The 15,660-nt window shown below is 51.6% G+C and overlaps 1 protein-coding gene across 1 annotated transcript in view; it reads right to left on the bottom strand.

The window, feature by feature from the left end:
• GALNT14 (polypeptide N-acetylgalactosaminyltransferase 14) overlaps positions 1 to 15,660 on the bottom strand; it is a 186,202-nt gene that overhangs the window by 54,398 nt on the left and 116,144 nt on the right. The window contains exon 2 of the mRNA XM_059660749.1: positions 11,974 to 12,143. Within this exon, the coding sequence (XP_059516732.1) occupies positions 11,974 to 12,143 (170 nt within the window). The remainder of the gene's footprint in view (positions 1 to 11,973; positions 12,144 to 15,660) is intronic.

Raw genomic sequence — 15,660 nt, 5'->3', positions numbered from 1 at the left:
CTGACCCAGGTTCGGCTACTCCCACTGCACTTCTCACGGGCTGCCTGGGGCCGCACCCCTGTCTGCATGGCTGTGCTGTCTTCCCGGTGGGCAGGAGCCCCTTTTCAACTTTGAGTTCCTCTGGGCAAGTTGCTCAGCTGACTGAGTCAATTTCCTCATCTCTAAAACCAGGATCACAGCAAAGTTACTGGGGGGCTTAACTGAGAGAACATATATAAGGTGCCTAACACACGTCAGGGGGATAGTTTGCTCAATAAAGCTGGCTGATTATGGTCTTAGATTTATATGCTAACAGAGAATTCTTAGTTGAGTGAATGCGGTTTTAAATTTCCCGTGATTAGATTTCCCCCTCTGTTCTGAGAATTCATTTCCATGCCTGCACTCCCAAACCCTGATGTTTCAGAAGGTAGTTTGAGTCCATATTTACTCAGCAGACACTGGGGAGGAGGCGGGGTGCAGGCACTGTGTGAGGCTCTGGAGGGACACAAAGATCAGCATCCCTGCCCAAGTCGCTCAAGGTCTCCAAGGAGAGGGGAAAGCAAACGGGTGCTTGCAACTTGGGCTATAGGAGCTGTTGAGAGGGGAGCATGGGAATGACGAGTAGGTACGGAGCTTAGCCCGAGCAGACAAGAGGTCTTCCTGGAGAGGGGACCCCGCCAGCTGGATTCCCAAAAGGCGCAAGGGCCTGCACTGAGAGAGCAGCAAAGATCTGGAGGCGTGAACCCTCGGGGACAGGCAGGCAGGCAGCTGCAAAGCCAGGGCCTGGCTGGGGTGGACATGCCTTCAGAGGAGGGGTGAGCTGATGGCACTGAAGGTTTTGGATGAGGAGTGGTGTGTGTGCCCTTGGAAAGCTCTGGAGGACGAAGTGTGGAGGATGGGCTGGTGAGGGGCCAGAGGTAAGTAGGAGGGGAGCTGGGTCCTGCTGCAGTCACCCAGGTGAGAGGGGACAGCAAATGAGCATGGCGGCAAGGTCAGGGGTCAAGAGCTATCTAGGAGGTAGACTCAACAAAATGAGGTAAGAGACGAATAGGACTCCAAGGATTGGGGCTGGGGTCAAAGGGTGAACGGCGGGGCTTGCTCTGAGATGAGGCAGGGGAGAGCGACCTGGGTGCTTGGTGTCTCGAGAGACGGTCCAGGCAGGCTCAGAGAGGCTCCAGGAAGGAATCAGTCACGTATCTGTCTGATGAATCAAGGAGAGACAGGGAGGAGTGGGGAGGCAGGAGGATGGAGCAATGCCTGCTCTGGCTAGCTTCAAGGTCGTTGTGAGGGTCAGGCGAGGGCAGAGGGTGAGAGCTGTCTGAATACAATAACCTCCAATCAAATATACGAGTTTCCTCTTGTTACATCAGAAACACCAAGGATAACCACCAGGGGCGTTGGCTAGCCCAGCGGGAACCCCTGGCTCCTCCGTGCCTCAGGGAGCCCTTCTCCGGCCACATCACACAGCCTTCAGTTAGCTCTGCAGCCGCCCCCAGGCCCCGCCGATCGCATGGCTCCATCCCACTGTCTCACGGCAGCCAGCCTCCCTGCCACAGCTTCTCCCACCCACAGCTGTCATCTCCTCTCTGCTCTTTTCATCTCCCATCAAACACATTCTGCGCTTCCTGGCCCCCGCCCTTCCGTCACTCCCTCTGCTGGCCTTGGCTTCTTTCCCCAGCATCTTAAAAGCATGAACTGCACCAGGCCTGCATCGCAGTTGCCTCATCGCTTACTTTGCCTCCCAGTTTTCAAAGTAAGTGTGACATTCAGGCAGAAGTTAAGTGTTGGTGCAGGGGGCTGAGGCTGAGGCAGGAAGCTCTGTGCCCGCCTTGTTCCCCCCACCCTGCCCTGCCTTGTTCTTGGAGTGCAGCCCAACTCAGAGACAGGGGACAGGGTGCTAAACCAGGACCTCTCCAAACTCATGCACATCCCCCCTTCCCCTCCGGAGCTGTCATCCTTCCGCCCTGCCTCTCAGCCTGCTTTTACCCACGGCTGTGGAGCGGTGAAGACATGGCAGGGCCTGTGTGCTAATGCTGATCCCAATACAACACCCATTGACTGCTCATCACCACGGCTAACACAGTCACCCAGTGTCACCCGAGGACAAAGACTGTGTCAGCCTTTGACACGGACTGCGGATGGGCCCCCTCACAGCAACCCTGGTACCATTATTATTCCCCTGAGGAAACCGAGGCTCAGGGAGTTTGAGTTACGTACACAAAGACCAGATAGTAACTGGAAGAGGTGCGCTACCTCCCAGCTCACACAGCTAGGTCTCCTGCTAACTAGTTACCTTGCCCGGGCCTCAGTTTCCTTCCTTGTGAAACAGCGATGACCCCTCACCCCAAGGGCTACTGAGGACACTGTGAGCCGGAGATGTGAGAGCGTTTTGTAAAATCTCACATAATTATAAGGTGCGATTGTTCTTATTCCAAGGACTCCCGCTCAATTTCCCTCTGGCCTTGGAGACCATGTGGTGTATCGCACGCACCAAGCCAGGGGCTCTCTAGAGCCCTGGGGGAACGGTAGCCGAACACAGCAGTGCTCTGGGTTTTAAAGGGGAAAGTCCGCCTGTGCCAACTCCTTATTCCAAGTGAAAACTGTGGGCAGGTCACCAGTTTGCAGGCAGGCTGCCCTCCACGTGATGTGCCAAGTCCAGGAGCAAACAGCTCTGCTGTTCTGTGCTTAATAGATCCTGGGGCCTTCAGATAAGCAGAGACCGTGTCACACCAGCTTACATTTGTATCTTAAGCCACCAGGGGGTCTGCTGACCTCTGCCGAGTGGCAGGCACAAGGGTGCCGGGGAGGCTGCAGGAGGAGTGGACACGGCGGCAGTGACGAAGGGCAGCTCTAATGGTTTGGCAGGTCCTCGTGTCCTGTGGGGGCAGGGAGGTGTGTGAAGGGAAATATTAAGCCAGGGTGTGGGGGAGGGGAGCTGCGCTGAGCTGGGGGAGTCACGCATCTGGAAATAGCCTCCAATCGGACTCAGCTCCTAAGTCAGTTCGCACACGTCCTCCTGGCCAGAAGTATTTTCAACCAGCAGAGAGCTGGAAGTGACCTTAATAACCATCTTGGAGCTACTTCTCTCTTCTTACAGGAGGAAAGGGGCAGCAGATTGCTGAAGGGTCTGGCGATATCCTAGACAGAACACAAGTCTTCCCAGGTTCAGCCTAGTGCCCCGCCACCCCCCCCCCCCCCGCCACCACCCCTTTATCACACTGCTGAGACACAGGACAAAACAATCAGAAGAGAAAACAGACTAAAAGGCTTCCGGCTTGGTTCATAAGAGCCCCTCTCCGGAAAACCCCAAATGAGCATTCACAGTAGATTAGAGATATACATTGTAATATACTCACCCAAAGGAGTACTATGCAGCAACAATGCCTTCTCCTCCCCCGAGCACTCCAGCCACCCTGGAGTCCCATAGCGCTAAAGACAACATCCCAGAATAAAGAGTGCAAACCCAGCCTCTCCTCTGCCGCCTTCCCCTGGCATTACCGGCCCTGAGCACCCGGGCGAGGGCTGAGTTCCAAGGCTAACTTAAGGGGACAGTCTCCGCCAGGGTGACCCACCCACCCAGCTGGGCATTTGCTCACTTGGGAAATATAAGCTCCATGAAAACACGCGTGTGGAGTGCTTGTCTCCTGATAAATCCCTAATAGCCTTATACTCCCTAATTTTCAGGATGCATTTTTCATGGGAATTATTTAATTCCAAATCAGCTTTCCATCCTGGGCAATGAATTTACTTCTCTATCTTTTTCTACACCTTTCCATTGCCTCTTTCCTCAGGCCATGTGTCATAAAGGAGGCAAACCCAGGGAGGAGGAAGGGACATCTGCCCCCAGAACTAAGGCCGTTTAGTAGTTTTCAAAGGCACAGGTTCTCCTTGGGTTACCCGCCCGTTAGAACTCGGCCTTGGTGACAGAACACCAGAAACGACAATTGACAAAAGCTAATTGATATATGTTGTATCTGTGCCTCCAAGCAAAGCTAAAAGCTACAATAGATGTGTCAAACTACCTAACTGGGAAACTCAGAATCTTCATGCATCATCTCTTCTCCTTGTCCCACAAGCACAAGCCACACACACACACACACACACACACACACTCAGTGAACTTGGACATAACAGGAGTTTTATGCTTATGACAGAATAATATACAGGTGTCCCCAAAACATGTATACACATTTTAATAGCTGATAGCTCAATTGACGTTTCCTTCTTTTTAGTCAAAGCTTTGGAACAAAGGAAATGCACCCTAAAATGCTACTGGAAATTTTAAAACACAGTTGAAGGTGTATGCTGCCTTTATAATTATTCAAAGTGTCCCAAAAAGGTATACACACTTTAACAGCTGATAACTCACTTAATTTTAACTCCTTTTCAGGTTTAACTGATTTGAAATGACGGGTAAAGCCAGACTAAGCTTTGGGGGGGAAAAATTTATCCTAACGTGCCACTAGAACAAGCATGTCAAACTCGTGGCCCGCAGGCCGCATGCCTCCTTTATTGTGTTAGCCTGTGAGTTTGATATGCTTGCACTAGACTGTTTTTATGGGGATACATAAAATGTCAAGTTTATGGTACAAAACCAGCAACAGTTGATGAGCGGAGGGTGCACAAATATCAAACAAAATGATTCTTGATGTTTGTGATTCCATTGCTTCGAGTTATCAGCAGTGCCTGGACCAGAATGGTCATCAGTTTGAAAACAGGCTTTGACAAAAAAATTTATTCATTTCTGTAGATTATTTTAAATTTTGGAAATGAACAGTATGACTTTATAATCAAATGAATACTGACTTTATAATCATTCAAAGTATGTATAAATTTTTTTTGGTGGGGGGGGGGACACTAAAATACCTAGAATCTGAAAACTTGATTTTGAGTTTTAGCCAAGCACTGACTAGCTGTGTTGGCCTTGGTCAAGTCCCTTAACTCTCTGATCCTGAATCTCCTTGTCTAGGTATGTGGTTAATCTGCTAGTAGTCTTGCTCTTTCGTCCAAGTCTCCATGGCCAGTGCTAGTGCTCAATCCTGAAACCCAACACTTAGTTTGCGGGTGGCGGACAGACCCCTTTTCTAGGTCCCCACCAGCTCCTTTTCCTTCCGGACCAATTCTTGCTTCTCATCCCTTCCACCTCACCTTACAACAACCTCCCCAGTGTAAGACCCAATACCTCCTCCTTGAGGATGCAGCCAAGATCCCACATTAATCTCCACCTCTAGGGTGAGCACTCAGTTCAAGCCAAGCTGGTACTGTGTTGTTGCCCACTGTCTCTTGGGGTTGGGGGTACATCACTGCTGCCCAGCACACTTCTGCTCAGTCCTACCTTTGTCCCCATCCCCTGGCAGGAGCTCCCAGAATGTGGTGCTGGCAGGAGTGTGTTGCTGAGGGCATCTCTTGGAGTTGTCATTGAAAGGAGTTAAAGCGGAATTAGGTAGATAGGGTAAGGGATAGAAGAAGTATGAATTGTAGAACCAGCTAAAACAAACAAAAAATGTGTTTTGCAAGAAACAGGATGGCAGAAAAACAGGTTGGATAGCAGAATAACGGGGTGTTCTAAAACTAGGATGTTTTTCTTGCAAGTGCAAAACAAAATATTGCAAAAAGGCCAGGAACTAATAGAGAATGGCACAGATAGATAAAGAGCGGGCCGTTAGCAGCTATAAAGGGAAGAGCAGAATGCGTTGGGGCAGCCCATTTAAATCCCCCTCCTGAGCAGGTAGCCTGTGTTTGTTTGCAATAAACTCCTGCCTTCTTTGAATGCATCTGGTCTGCGGCTTCATTCTTCGATTCCATGAGACATAGCCCCAGGAAGAATTCTTGCTCACCAGTTCCGGTATCATCATGATGAGGAGGCAATGACAGTACGAGCGTCAAAGCATTCCGATGTTTACAGAATTAACTCTAAGCTCCTTACCCTGAATTCAAGACTTTGCCATAACATGACCCCAAGTTTCCCCTACATCATCCCACAATCCAAGGCATTTCTCTCACTAGTCCCCGAGCTCCTGGGGAGTGGGGAGCAATTCCTAGCATAGAGCTGGCCATGTGGTTAGTGCTCAATAAATGTGTTGAGCGAATGAATGAGCACATCAATAGGAAAATGAATGAATGAATGAGGTTTGTACAGATGAATTCTCAGCAGGTTTTCTTGACTGGTCCCCTTTCAAAGGCTGAGCTGCCTCTTGGGGAAATTTGTCTGAAACTCACAGAGCAGGTAGTGGCGGGAGGGGCGGTAAGTAGAGACTCAGGGGACTGGGAGTAAAAGAATCCTGGCCCAGAGGTACCTACTATCTCAGCCTCTGTGGTCTTCCTTTCCTTCTTTCCTTTTAAATATATTATTAATTTCAGAGAGGAAGGGAGAGGGAGAGAGAGAAACATCAATGATGAAAGAGTATTGATTGGCTGCCCCCTGCCCACCCCCTACTGGGAATTGAGCCCACAACCTAGGTATGTGCCCTTGACCAGAATGGAACCAGGACCCTTCAGTCCACAGGCCGACGCTCTATCCACTGAGCCAAACCAGCTAGGGCCTCTGTGGTCTTTCTTGCCCCCACCCTGGTGAGGACCCAATCCAAGGCCCTAATGGCGCTCAAACAGCTGCCCGGGGCGGCAGACAGGGTTCTCCAGGATGTTCAGAAACTCTTCCCGCTGCCCCCTCCCAAAGCTCCCCGAAAGGCTGAGGTGCTCTGGGGTGAAGTGCACTCAGAGCCGCTGCCAACAGGCTCACAAACTCCTGTATTGAGAAACGGTGCACAGGAGGGGCCAGGAGGCAGCAGACGGGAGCTCGTTTGCAAAAGCTAAGTGTCTATGATGGGTTTCCCCCCTCCCTCCCCTCCCCGCCACCTTGATGTGGCATCACCAACTCTGTGCTGAGCTGGTGGAGCAGCCTTGACTCTGAGGGAATATGAACATTTTTTATCCTTAGCTGTTCCAGCCGTAAAGATTTTTATCCTATTACGGCTAAGTGACGAGTACAAGGAAAGAAATGATGATGATCTTTGGCAGCCTTTCCAACCGAGTAAATACAAGGAGGGAGGAATGCGAGCCCAGGCTGGGCCACCGCTCCTTCATTGCCCAGGATGAAAAGGAGCAAAGGAAAAATGTCCTCCCAGGGAGATGTACTGAAGTGTGGAATTTTCCCTCTAGGCAAGCAATAGGCATCCCGCTGTCTGAACCGTTTAGCACGGCACTGGGCTGGGCGAAGGCCTGGAGAACGTACTGAGGGGAACAAGCAGAGCAGCCGGGCCAGGAGGAGGTGACTTTGTGGGGCTTCCCAGCTCCAACTCCTTCCAGCCACGGTCCTGGGCTCAGTCCACCCTGCTACCTGCTCCCCTGCAATCAAAGCAACCCTGTAATAAGTATTGCTGGGAGACAGCAAAAATATACATTTGCTTCATCAAAATATTTCCTCCCTCCTAGAGAGGTGTGCCCCATTGCAGGGCCTCTTGGCTGCCAGATGTCTTATGTGTTACTTGGATGATGGCAGATCCAGCTGTTGTCACCAGGATGGCAGGGGCGGGGGGAGGGCAAGACATCGAAGAGTGTTTGTTGGGTCAGTCAATGATTTATAGACAGCAGGACTCCCCTGGGACATCTTCTCAGACCCACCCCAGCTAGATGCTGCCTCTCCCTTACATTGTAAGTTATTTAGGGCATACCACCCCCTCTCCTGGACATAGGTGGCCACGACTTATTCCTCCTTGTGGCCCCACAGAACCCAGGCAGTGTCCTGGAAGTTAAAGCTTTCATCGGTGTTAACAGAGCTGTGGGCCTTAGGGGGCAATTTAGAGTTAGGATGCCCTGAGGCAGGCTGGGAAAGCAGTGTGTGTGTCTATGTGTAAATATCTGGGTGGGAAAGACCAACCATGGGAAAGTGAACTGATCTACAATTGTGTGGTGACTTACAGAATGATGAGGCTTCGAATCCAACTACAGATGAGAAGACACAGCCAGGAGAGGAGCAGGGAGGTGCGGAAGGCCATTGCTGGTTACCTCATCCCCCCTCCTCTCACAGGGCGATGAATTGGGAAGAGGGCGATACCCAGACACACCAAACTTGTGTCCGAAGGCCGATGACACCAGGTCGCAATTTTAGGTGCAAATGTCAAACATTATAGAAGGGGTGCGGTGGGTGAGGGGAGGTCGTTAACCCCAAAGGGGGAATGAATAGGGGATCAATGGAAACTATGCATGCTTTCCAAACCACCCTGTGTGCGGGCTCACTCACTGCCCACCCCGTGTTCCCCTTAAGCCCTGGGAAAGTGGAGTCTGATGGCTGCCCCAGTCTTATCTTCTCCTATCCCTCTCCCCAATTATACCAAACTGGCTGCCTCCAAAATACCGTGGGCTCCAGGGGCAAAGGCCCAAGGGAAAAGTGGCAACGGTGCCCTTCTCCATACAAGGAACCTAAGCCCTCGGCCTCTCTGGGGCTTCTCCTAACACATGACATCACACCATGGCTTGCTTGCAGGGGTTCCACTCTGCAATGCACTAGGCTTTTCGATCAGCACAGCCGCCTGCTGGGTGAAAAGCTGCCCCGCATATCCCTCCTTCTCCCCGTCCTCCCTCCACCTGCTGCATCTTGGATCCCCAGGCGGTTCACCCAGCGCCTGCCCTCTCGGCAGCCCTGTTCTAATGCTCAGCTAATAGTTCTGTTCCAGGCGCTGTCCAAACGCGTCCTATAAATCAGAATCCAATTACTGTGGTGAGAAAATTGGAAGTAAGCTTAATAAGCTCAGACCCCTCCCACAGGCTGTGTCTTCCCTCTTCTCTTTTCAGTAATGAGAACGTTTTCAGGGAAAAAGCCTTTTCCCTTTAACTGATTCTGTTCTCCAGATCCCTCATCTGAATACCCCGAGGATGGATGGATAAGAGGAAGAGGTGTCTTTTAGCTCCTCTCTCCTCTTTGCTCAGACGGCAGATGGGAGGGGGAAGTAAATTATCTTTCCACTCTTAGTACTCTCCCTTTCATTATTGGTTCAACAACATTTATTGAATTCTTATCACACACCAGGCACTGAGGATGTTATCAAATATCACTCCCCCTAGAGGGCAATTGGTGTCATAACTAGTAGAACCTTAGAGGCAAGGCATGATGGGAATAGAAAAGAGGGCCAGTGGGAGGAAAGCCTGTATCAGTGGGGTTGGGTCCCACAAAGGAGCCAGGAGTCCCCTGTGGACCAATGGCCATCTGTCCAGGAGTGGCCCCACAGTAGGAGCTTCTTGGTGAAGGTGATGTCAGCTGCCTGGAGGATGGCTACGTAGAGAGTCTGTGGTTGAAGGGACTGGGAGAAGGGGGAGAAGAAGGAAGGAACCAGAGAAGCCAAAGGTCAGCACATGGCCTGAGACGGAAGGCCTGGCACCTGGATGGAGGAAGAGGGCTGCAGCATGTGGGGAGGTTGGTGGCCTTATTCCAGTTCCTTTACTTTCTACTCAAACCCCGAGTCTTCCAGCTGGACCAGTCCACCCATAGACTTCATCTGACCCACAAAAACAAGAATAAGCTGATGCCCTGTGGTTTTCAAACGTGAGCGGGCATCAGAATAATAACCTGTCGTGCTTGTCAAGATATAGGTTGCTAGTCTGCACCCCCAGGGTTTCTGATTCTGTAGTTCTGGGAACTAGTTGCATTTCTAACTAGTTCCCAAGTGATGCCAGTTGCTGTTGGGCTGTTAGTTTGTGGAACCAACTTGGAGAATTGTTGTTCTGGGTCCTTGCTATTCAAAGTGTGCTCCAAGGACCGGTGGCATCAGCGTTGCCAAGAAGCTTGTTAGAAATGCAGACCCCAGGCCCTACCCCAGATCTGCCGAATCAGAGATAAACAACATCCTCACGTGATTTGTTAGCTTGCCTATTTAAGTGTGAGAAATACCTACCTGGAGCAGCGGTTCTTAACCCTGACTCGTTAGAATCACCTGGGGAGCTTAGACAAGAGACGTTAGCTGGTCCGAGTCTGGGTATCAGCGTTTTTAAAAAGCTGCCATGTGGTTCTTCTAAGGAGGCCGGGATTGAAAACTGCTGAGGCTCATGCTCATGTCCACACTCCACGCCCATATGTATGGGGTTGACTTCACTGCTCCCATTTCTCTAGCGTTGAACTCAACCTTGAAACTCTCTTCTGTCCCTCCCTGCCCACCACCACTCCGGACAACTTAGTGATCTTCCTAGTGCTCCTCCCTGATACCTGGGGTCTGGGTGCATCTCTTGCCTGAGCATCTTCAGTTTTCTCAGGAGAGCCCTCCCCTTCCATTCCAGGCCCTGCAGTGTCAGCTTGCTCATAGCCTGTAATACTAACTACAATGGAAATGTTTTGACTATTTACTATGGAGTAAGTAAGTACTTTACATGTATTTTATTTGATCCTTACAAAAATCGCAGTAGGTGGGTATCATTCATTGTTCTATTTATCCCTATTTTTCAAAAGAGGAAGTTGCAATCCAGAGATGCCAGGCATTGGTGCCTTCCCTGAGCTAAGTCCATGGCACAGCCATGGCTGGAAACAGGGTGATCTGATCCCAGAGTCTGTGCCCTTCACCCCTGGGCTGTACTGCCTTCTGCTTGGTTCTGCCTTCGGGCATCAAAGCAGGGTGAAGTCAGTACAGAGCGGAGAGGCTGGACCCATGGAAGGATTCTGGACTTAGCTGGTGTCTTCAACCTCAGGGACACAGGTTCCCTGGGAGGCAAGGGTCGGAAGTGGGAGACCCTATAGATAGGTCACCCCGCAATGGGGCCCATTTGAGGGGAGAATACCAGGCTTTGCTGGCAGTCTCTGGAACTTCCAACCCCACACAAGTGATGTGGGCACAATCAGCCCTTTACCACTCCGCCTAGAGATGGCTGATCCAATTGGTGGCCTCTCACAGTGCTAGCCTGGGGCCTTGCACACAGTAGGTGCTCAACACCCCTGCCATAACTGCCTAGTCCCAGGTGCTTGCCCTTATTCCCAATCCCCTGTCCTCTCCCCTTCCTGCTCTTTCCGATTAGGATCCATAAATCTGAAATGCTCTGAGTAACACAAGCCTAGCTCCCACAGGGCAAGGTGAGTGTCCCGAGGATGACGTATGGCTGGTACACTTTCCCTTTTTGTCTTCCTAAAGGGTGTCTGGGTTTCACCTAAAACCTCTCTCCTCCTCTTGCTGTGATCCCAGCAGATCACACTACTGAACAGACAGAACTCACTGGGTTTAGTTGCAGAGCCCAGGATGGGACCAGGGGAACCTAGATCTGTGGGGACAGACTCAGTTCTTCAAACCCCATGGACACTTGGCCTTTGTAAAATTCTCTCATTTCTGCTTCTCAGGTCATAGAATAGGTGAATGCAGAAATCCATCCTGCTCAGGGTCTCCTGCGTGCCTGCCTACTCAGGAAATCCCCAAAGCCTGCCTGCCGCAGGGGAGAGCATTCAGGGGCACGTTCCCCACGGCTCTCACCCAGAGGCCCCAGCTGCTTTTCTGGCCAGGAGGCGTCTCTTTGCCCCTCTGGGCTTGGCACCTGGACTCCGGACAGGAGAGACACCACCAGACTGAGACCCAGTGGGGCTTCTCAGCGTTCTGTCTCCTTCCTCTCCCCCGTTCTTCTATCTGTAATCTCTGCTCAGGGAAATCAATAGCCTGATATTCAAATAAAATTCTATCGGACACCAAGGACCAGGATCAGTGCTAGGGGATTTTAGAAGACTCTGACTTTACGAAGCTTTCAGGCCAGCAGCAGGGGATGTTCTAGGTAGAGTCCATCCCCTGGGTCTCTGTTTGCAAGGGACTTCCAGTCCCTGCTGCCGGCGAAAGGAGTCTCCCACCTTCTCACAACAATGAGCAGCATAGACCGTGTGAATTACCACATCATATGTATACCCTCCAGCAACCAACTGGCAACAAATGGTTTGCCTGCCCCAGTACCTGGCACCGGGCACTGCACAAAGCGAGCCTGCTGTTGATGTGTCATGACTACAGGGATGGGGAGAGAGTGACAGAGAAGGAGCAATACCTCAGGTGGCGAGTATCCGGGATGGCCCGGGTGCTGGAGATCCGCTCGCTCTCCCGCTGGTTGAAAGCATGCAGCTTATAGGGATCGTCACCCACGCGCCACTTTTTGGCATTCAGATACCGCCGCTCGTCGAACTGGTCCCACAGGTCATCCCAGTCAGCATCCAAAATCTGTGTGACATGAACGGGAAGTCTGTGAGAATGGCTCCCGGCCCTCTACCAGCCCCTCGGCCTGTCAGTGCCCAACCGCGGAGACCAGGCTTGTTCGGGGAAGGGTTAGCTCAGAGATGAGTGAGGCCAGACGTAGGAGGTTGATAAAACGATCAGCAACGAAAGTAAACAGAACGACCATAAGGGCAGCGACCGTTTTCTGAGCACTATACACCGGGTGCTGCGCTGGGACTGTTACTCACGTGGTCGCGTGTGTTTCTCATAGAGGTTCTATGAGATGGATATTGCTCACATTCCCGTTATGCAGGCAAGGAGACAGCCTCACCTGGCTAAGCATCTTGCTCAATATCCCACAATTAGGAAATGAACTTTAGTATCTGGACTCCAGAGACCACCTCTCCAGGGTAATTTGAGAACACATGACTGGAACTGCTGGCCCATGAGATGGCACATAGTAGGTCCACAGTGACTGTCATTCCCATAGGAAGACGGTGACAACAAGTAGGCAATCCATGTAAAATGGTGGGCTACTGCCCTGGTCGGTGTAGTTCAGTGGTTAGAATGTCAGCCCATACACAAAAGGGAATCAAGCAGTCGATTCTAGGTCAAGGGCACGTACCTAGGTTACAGGTTAGATTCCCTGGTCCCATTTGGGGCTCATGTAGGAGGCAATCAATCGACATGTCTCACATCGATATTTCTCTCTCTCTCTCTCTCTCTCTCTCTCTCCCCCCCTTCCTCCCTCCCTCCCTCCCTCCTTTCCACTCTCTCTAAAAAGCAATGGAAAAAATATATCCTTGGGTGAGGATTAAAAATAATAACTAATTAATTAATTAATTAATTAATTAAATAATAGAATAGTGTGCTACCCACTGGACAGACACCCTATGTGTCCCTTTCTTCCCCCAACCCAGGAATCTGTGATTATTTATTTTTTTGGTTAATCCTCCTGGAAGATATTTTTTCTATTGATTTTTAGAGAGAGTGGAAGGGAGTGAGGGATAGAGGAGGAGAAGCAGAAGGTGGAGAAGGAGGAGGAGGAGGAAGAAAGAGAGAAACATCAGCACAAGAGGATTTTAAAAGGAGAGAGACACATCAATTAATTGCCTCCCATGTGCACTCTGACTGGGGCCGGGGATCGAACCTGCAAACCAGGTATGTGCCCTTGACTAGGAATTAAACCCATGACCCTTCAGTGCACGGGCCGATGTTCTAACCACTGAGAAACACTGGCCAGGGCTGTGATTATTTTTAAGAAGCATCAATGGGGGAGCAAGTCATAACCCTCACCATAGGGGGAGACAGCACTTTAGACGGCAGAAGGGGGTTCCCTTAGTCATGATCTCATTTCATCCTCCCCCAAACCTCTGCACTGAGTCGGGAACCAAGGTTTCCGCAAAGGTGACTGGCTTGTCTGAGGTCGCCCAGATGGAGACTGGCAGAGCCCACAGCGAGCTCATTCTCCCGTGCCCTCCAGTGCATTTGCATAGCGGAGGAGGAGAGACGATTTTCACCAGGAGGGAGGCCTCCCGCCAGAGCCCGGGCTGCCTCATCTGCCCCACCCACACCAGCTCCGCAGCCAACAGAGCCTTTCTGCAAAGCCAGCAGGAGGTGTGGGCTTCAGGGCCTCGGAAGCTGCATGTCAACCACGAGCTCTGTCACCCCGAGGTGACAGCCCATCGGTATCCAACCAAGCTCAGATCTTTCAGGCGCATCAAAGTCAAAAGAACGCTGAGTCTCTGGGGAGAACCCATTGACCCGGGTCTGAACTGGAATCTAGGGGGGCGGGAGGAGCGCTGGGGCCCTGGGTCTGGCATCGTACCTAGGATGAGATGCTCATTTAGGTGCTACAGAGCCTAGCTGCTGTGCCAGTAACCAAAGCTGCCCAGGTAGCGCCCATCCCACACCAACCAGGATGCCCTTCTTCACTGGGGGAACCTGACAGGAGGCCCAGAGCAGGTGCACAGGCCGCAGTGCAGGCACCTGGCCCACACGTGGCAGGTGAGGGGCCGCTTGCCAGTGTGCACATGTACCTCGGGCGCCACTCGATCTTATCTGGTAATTGATCTCTCTTTCTCTCGTTATCTCCTTTTCAAACAGCATTCTCCTGCTAATAGCACAAAATGAAGCTTTAGAAATCAGTGATTTTTATCCAATAATTGAATTTATTAACGTCTTGTGATACTGTTGCTACAGAGGAGGAACTGGGGCGTGTGTGTGAAACTCCCGAGCCTGTGCTGTGCAATGTCACAGCCTGACAGCTGTCACCTGTGCTTGGAACTTCACCGCAGGGCGTCCCAACCTCCCAGTTTCCAGTCATGGACCACGGGGCCCTGAACCGCCTCCTGCTGGCTCATCTCGGATGAAATTCACTGCCATTCTCTAATATGCTGCAAGGTCCCACCGTGCTCTGTGCTCCGAGGGGCGATGAGAGATGGGAGGCCCCGGCCCTCGAAGGGGTTGCTGGGTTGCAGACATGCATGAGGACACCCCTAACACCTCTACCAGGCATGAGCAAATGGGAAGGGCTTTCTGGAAGAAGTATCAAGTGAGTTAGAGCTGGAAGGCTGGGCAGGAATTTTACTCTATGTAAGGGGAGACAGGGAGGGAAATATGTGTGCAGTAAAAATCCAGATACAAGGCAGGGAGGCCTGGAGGAGGAAAATCTGCTCAGGGAATGGCAGCTCAGGAATGGGGAGGCCAGAGCGGGACGGCAAAGAGCAGGAGTGAAAGAAAACTCCAGAACTCAGCCTGTCTGAAGCAGGTCAGGGGAAAATGTCTCCGGCCACATGTGGGATGGAGGTGGGGGGAAGGGAGCTACCGCAGGAGGCCAACTGGGAGCTGACCTCAGTTAACTCACCTGGTGGGAAGGGCAGCCTGAAGGGGGGCCCTGCTGGGGCCCAGATGGATAGTCCAGTGAGAGTAGCAGGTGGAGAGGGCAGGCAGCCAACCTCTTGGCCTCATCCCCTGCTCTCTGTTCCCACTAGACCAGGCCCAGGGCCAAGAGGGCATGAGGCTGGGTGATCTGCTCAGCCTGGCAATCGCCACCCTCGGGCTGTTAAGCCTCCTTGGCAGGATCTGCCTCCTTGGAGATGCTGCCATGAGAACTCAGTGGGGTTCTGGCCCCTAGAGAGCCTAGAGCCAGAGCCGCAGCCAAGCTGGCAAGAGAGATGACCTGAGCAGTCAGGACTAAGCTATCCTGGGGACCGGGGGGGAGGGCGGGACTGCTCCCTCAAACAGTCACATGTACAGAGCTGGGCCACACTCTTCTGCTCTGAGATCCACTGACTGGTGGGAGGGGGCGGGGGGGGGGGGGGACGCGCTGCAGGGAGAGCTTCCTATCATGATATCTGGACATAGTAAATAATGGTGAACCTGTGTTTAAAATTAAACCACTACCACTTGAATGGCAATTTCTGTTTTTGTTTTTTAATATATTTTTATTGATTTCATAGAAAAGGGAGAGGGAGAGGGAGAGAGAAACATCAATGATGAGAGAGAATCACTGATCAGCTGC

Source organism: Myotis daubentonii, chromosome 12 (genome assembly GCF_963259705.1).
Source record: "Myotis daubentonii chromosome 12, mMyoDau2.1, whole genome shotgun sequence".
Lineage (NCBI taxonomy): Eukaryota > Metazoa > Chordata > Mammalia > Chiroptera > Vespertilionidae > Myotis > Myotis daubentonii.
This window is presented reverse-complemented; position numbering and strand designations above follow the sequence as displayed.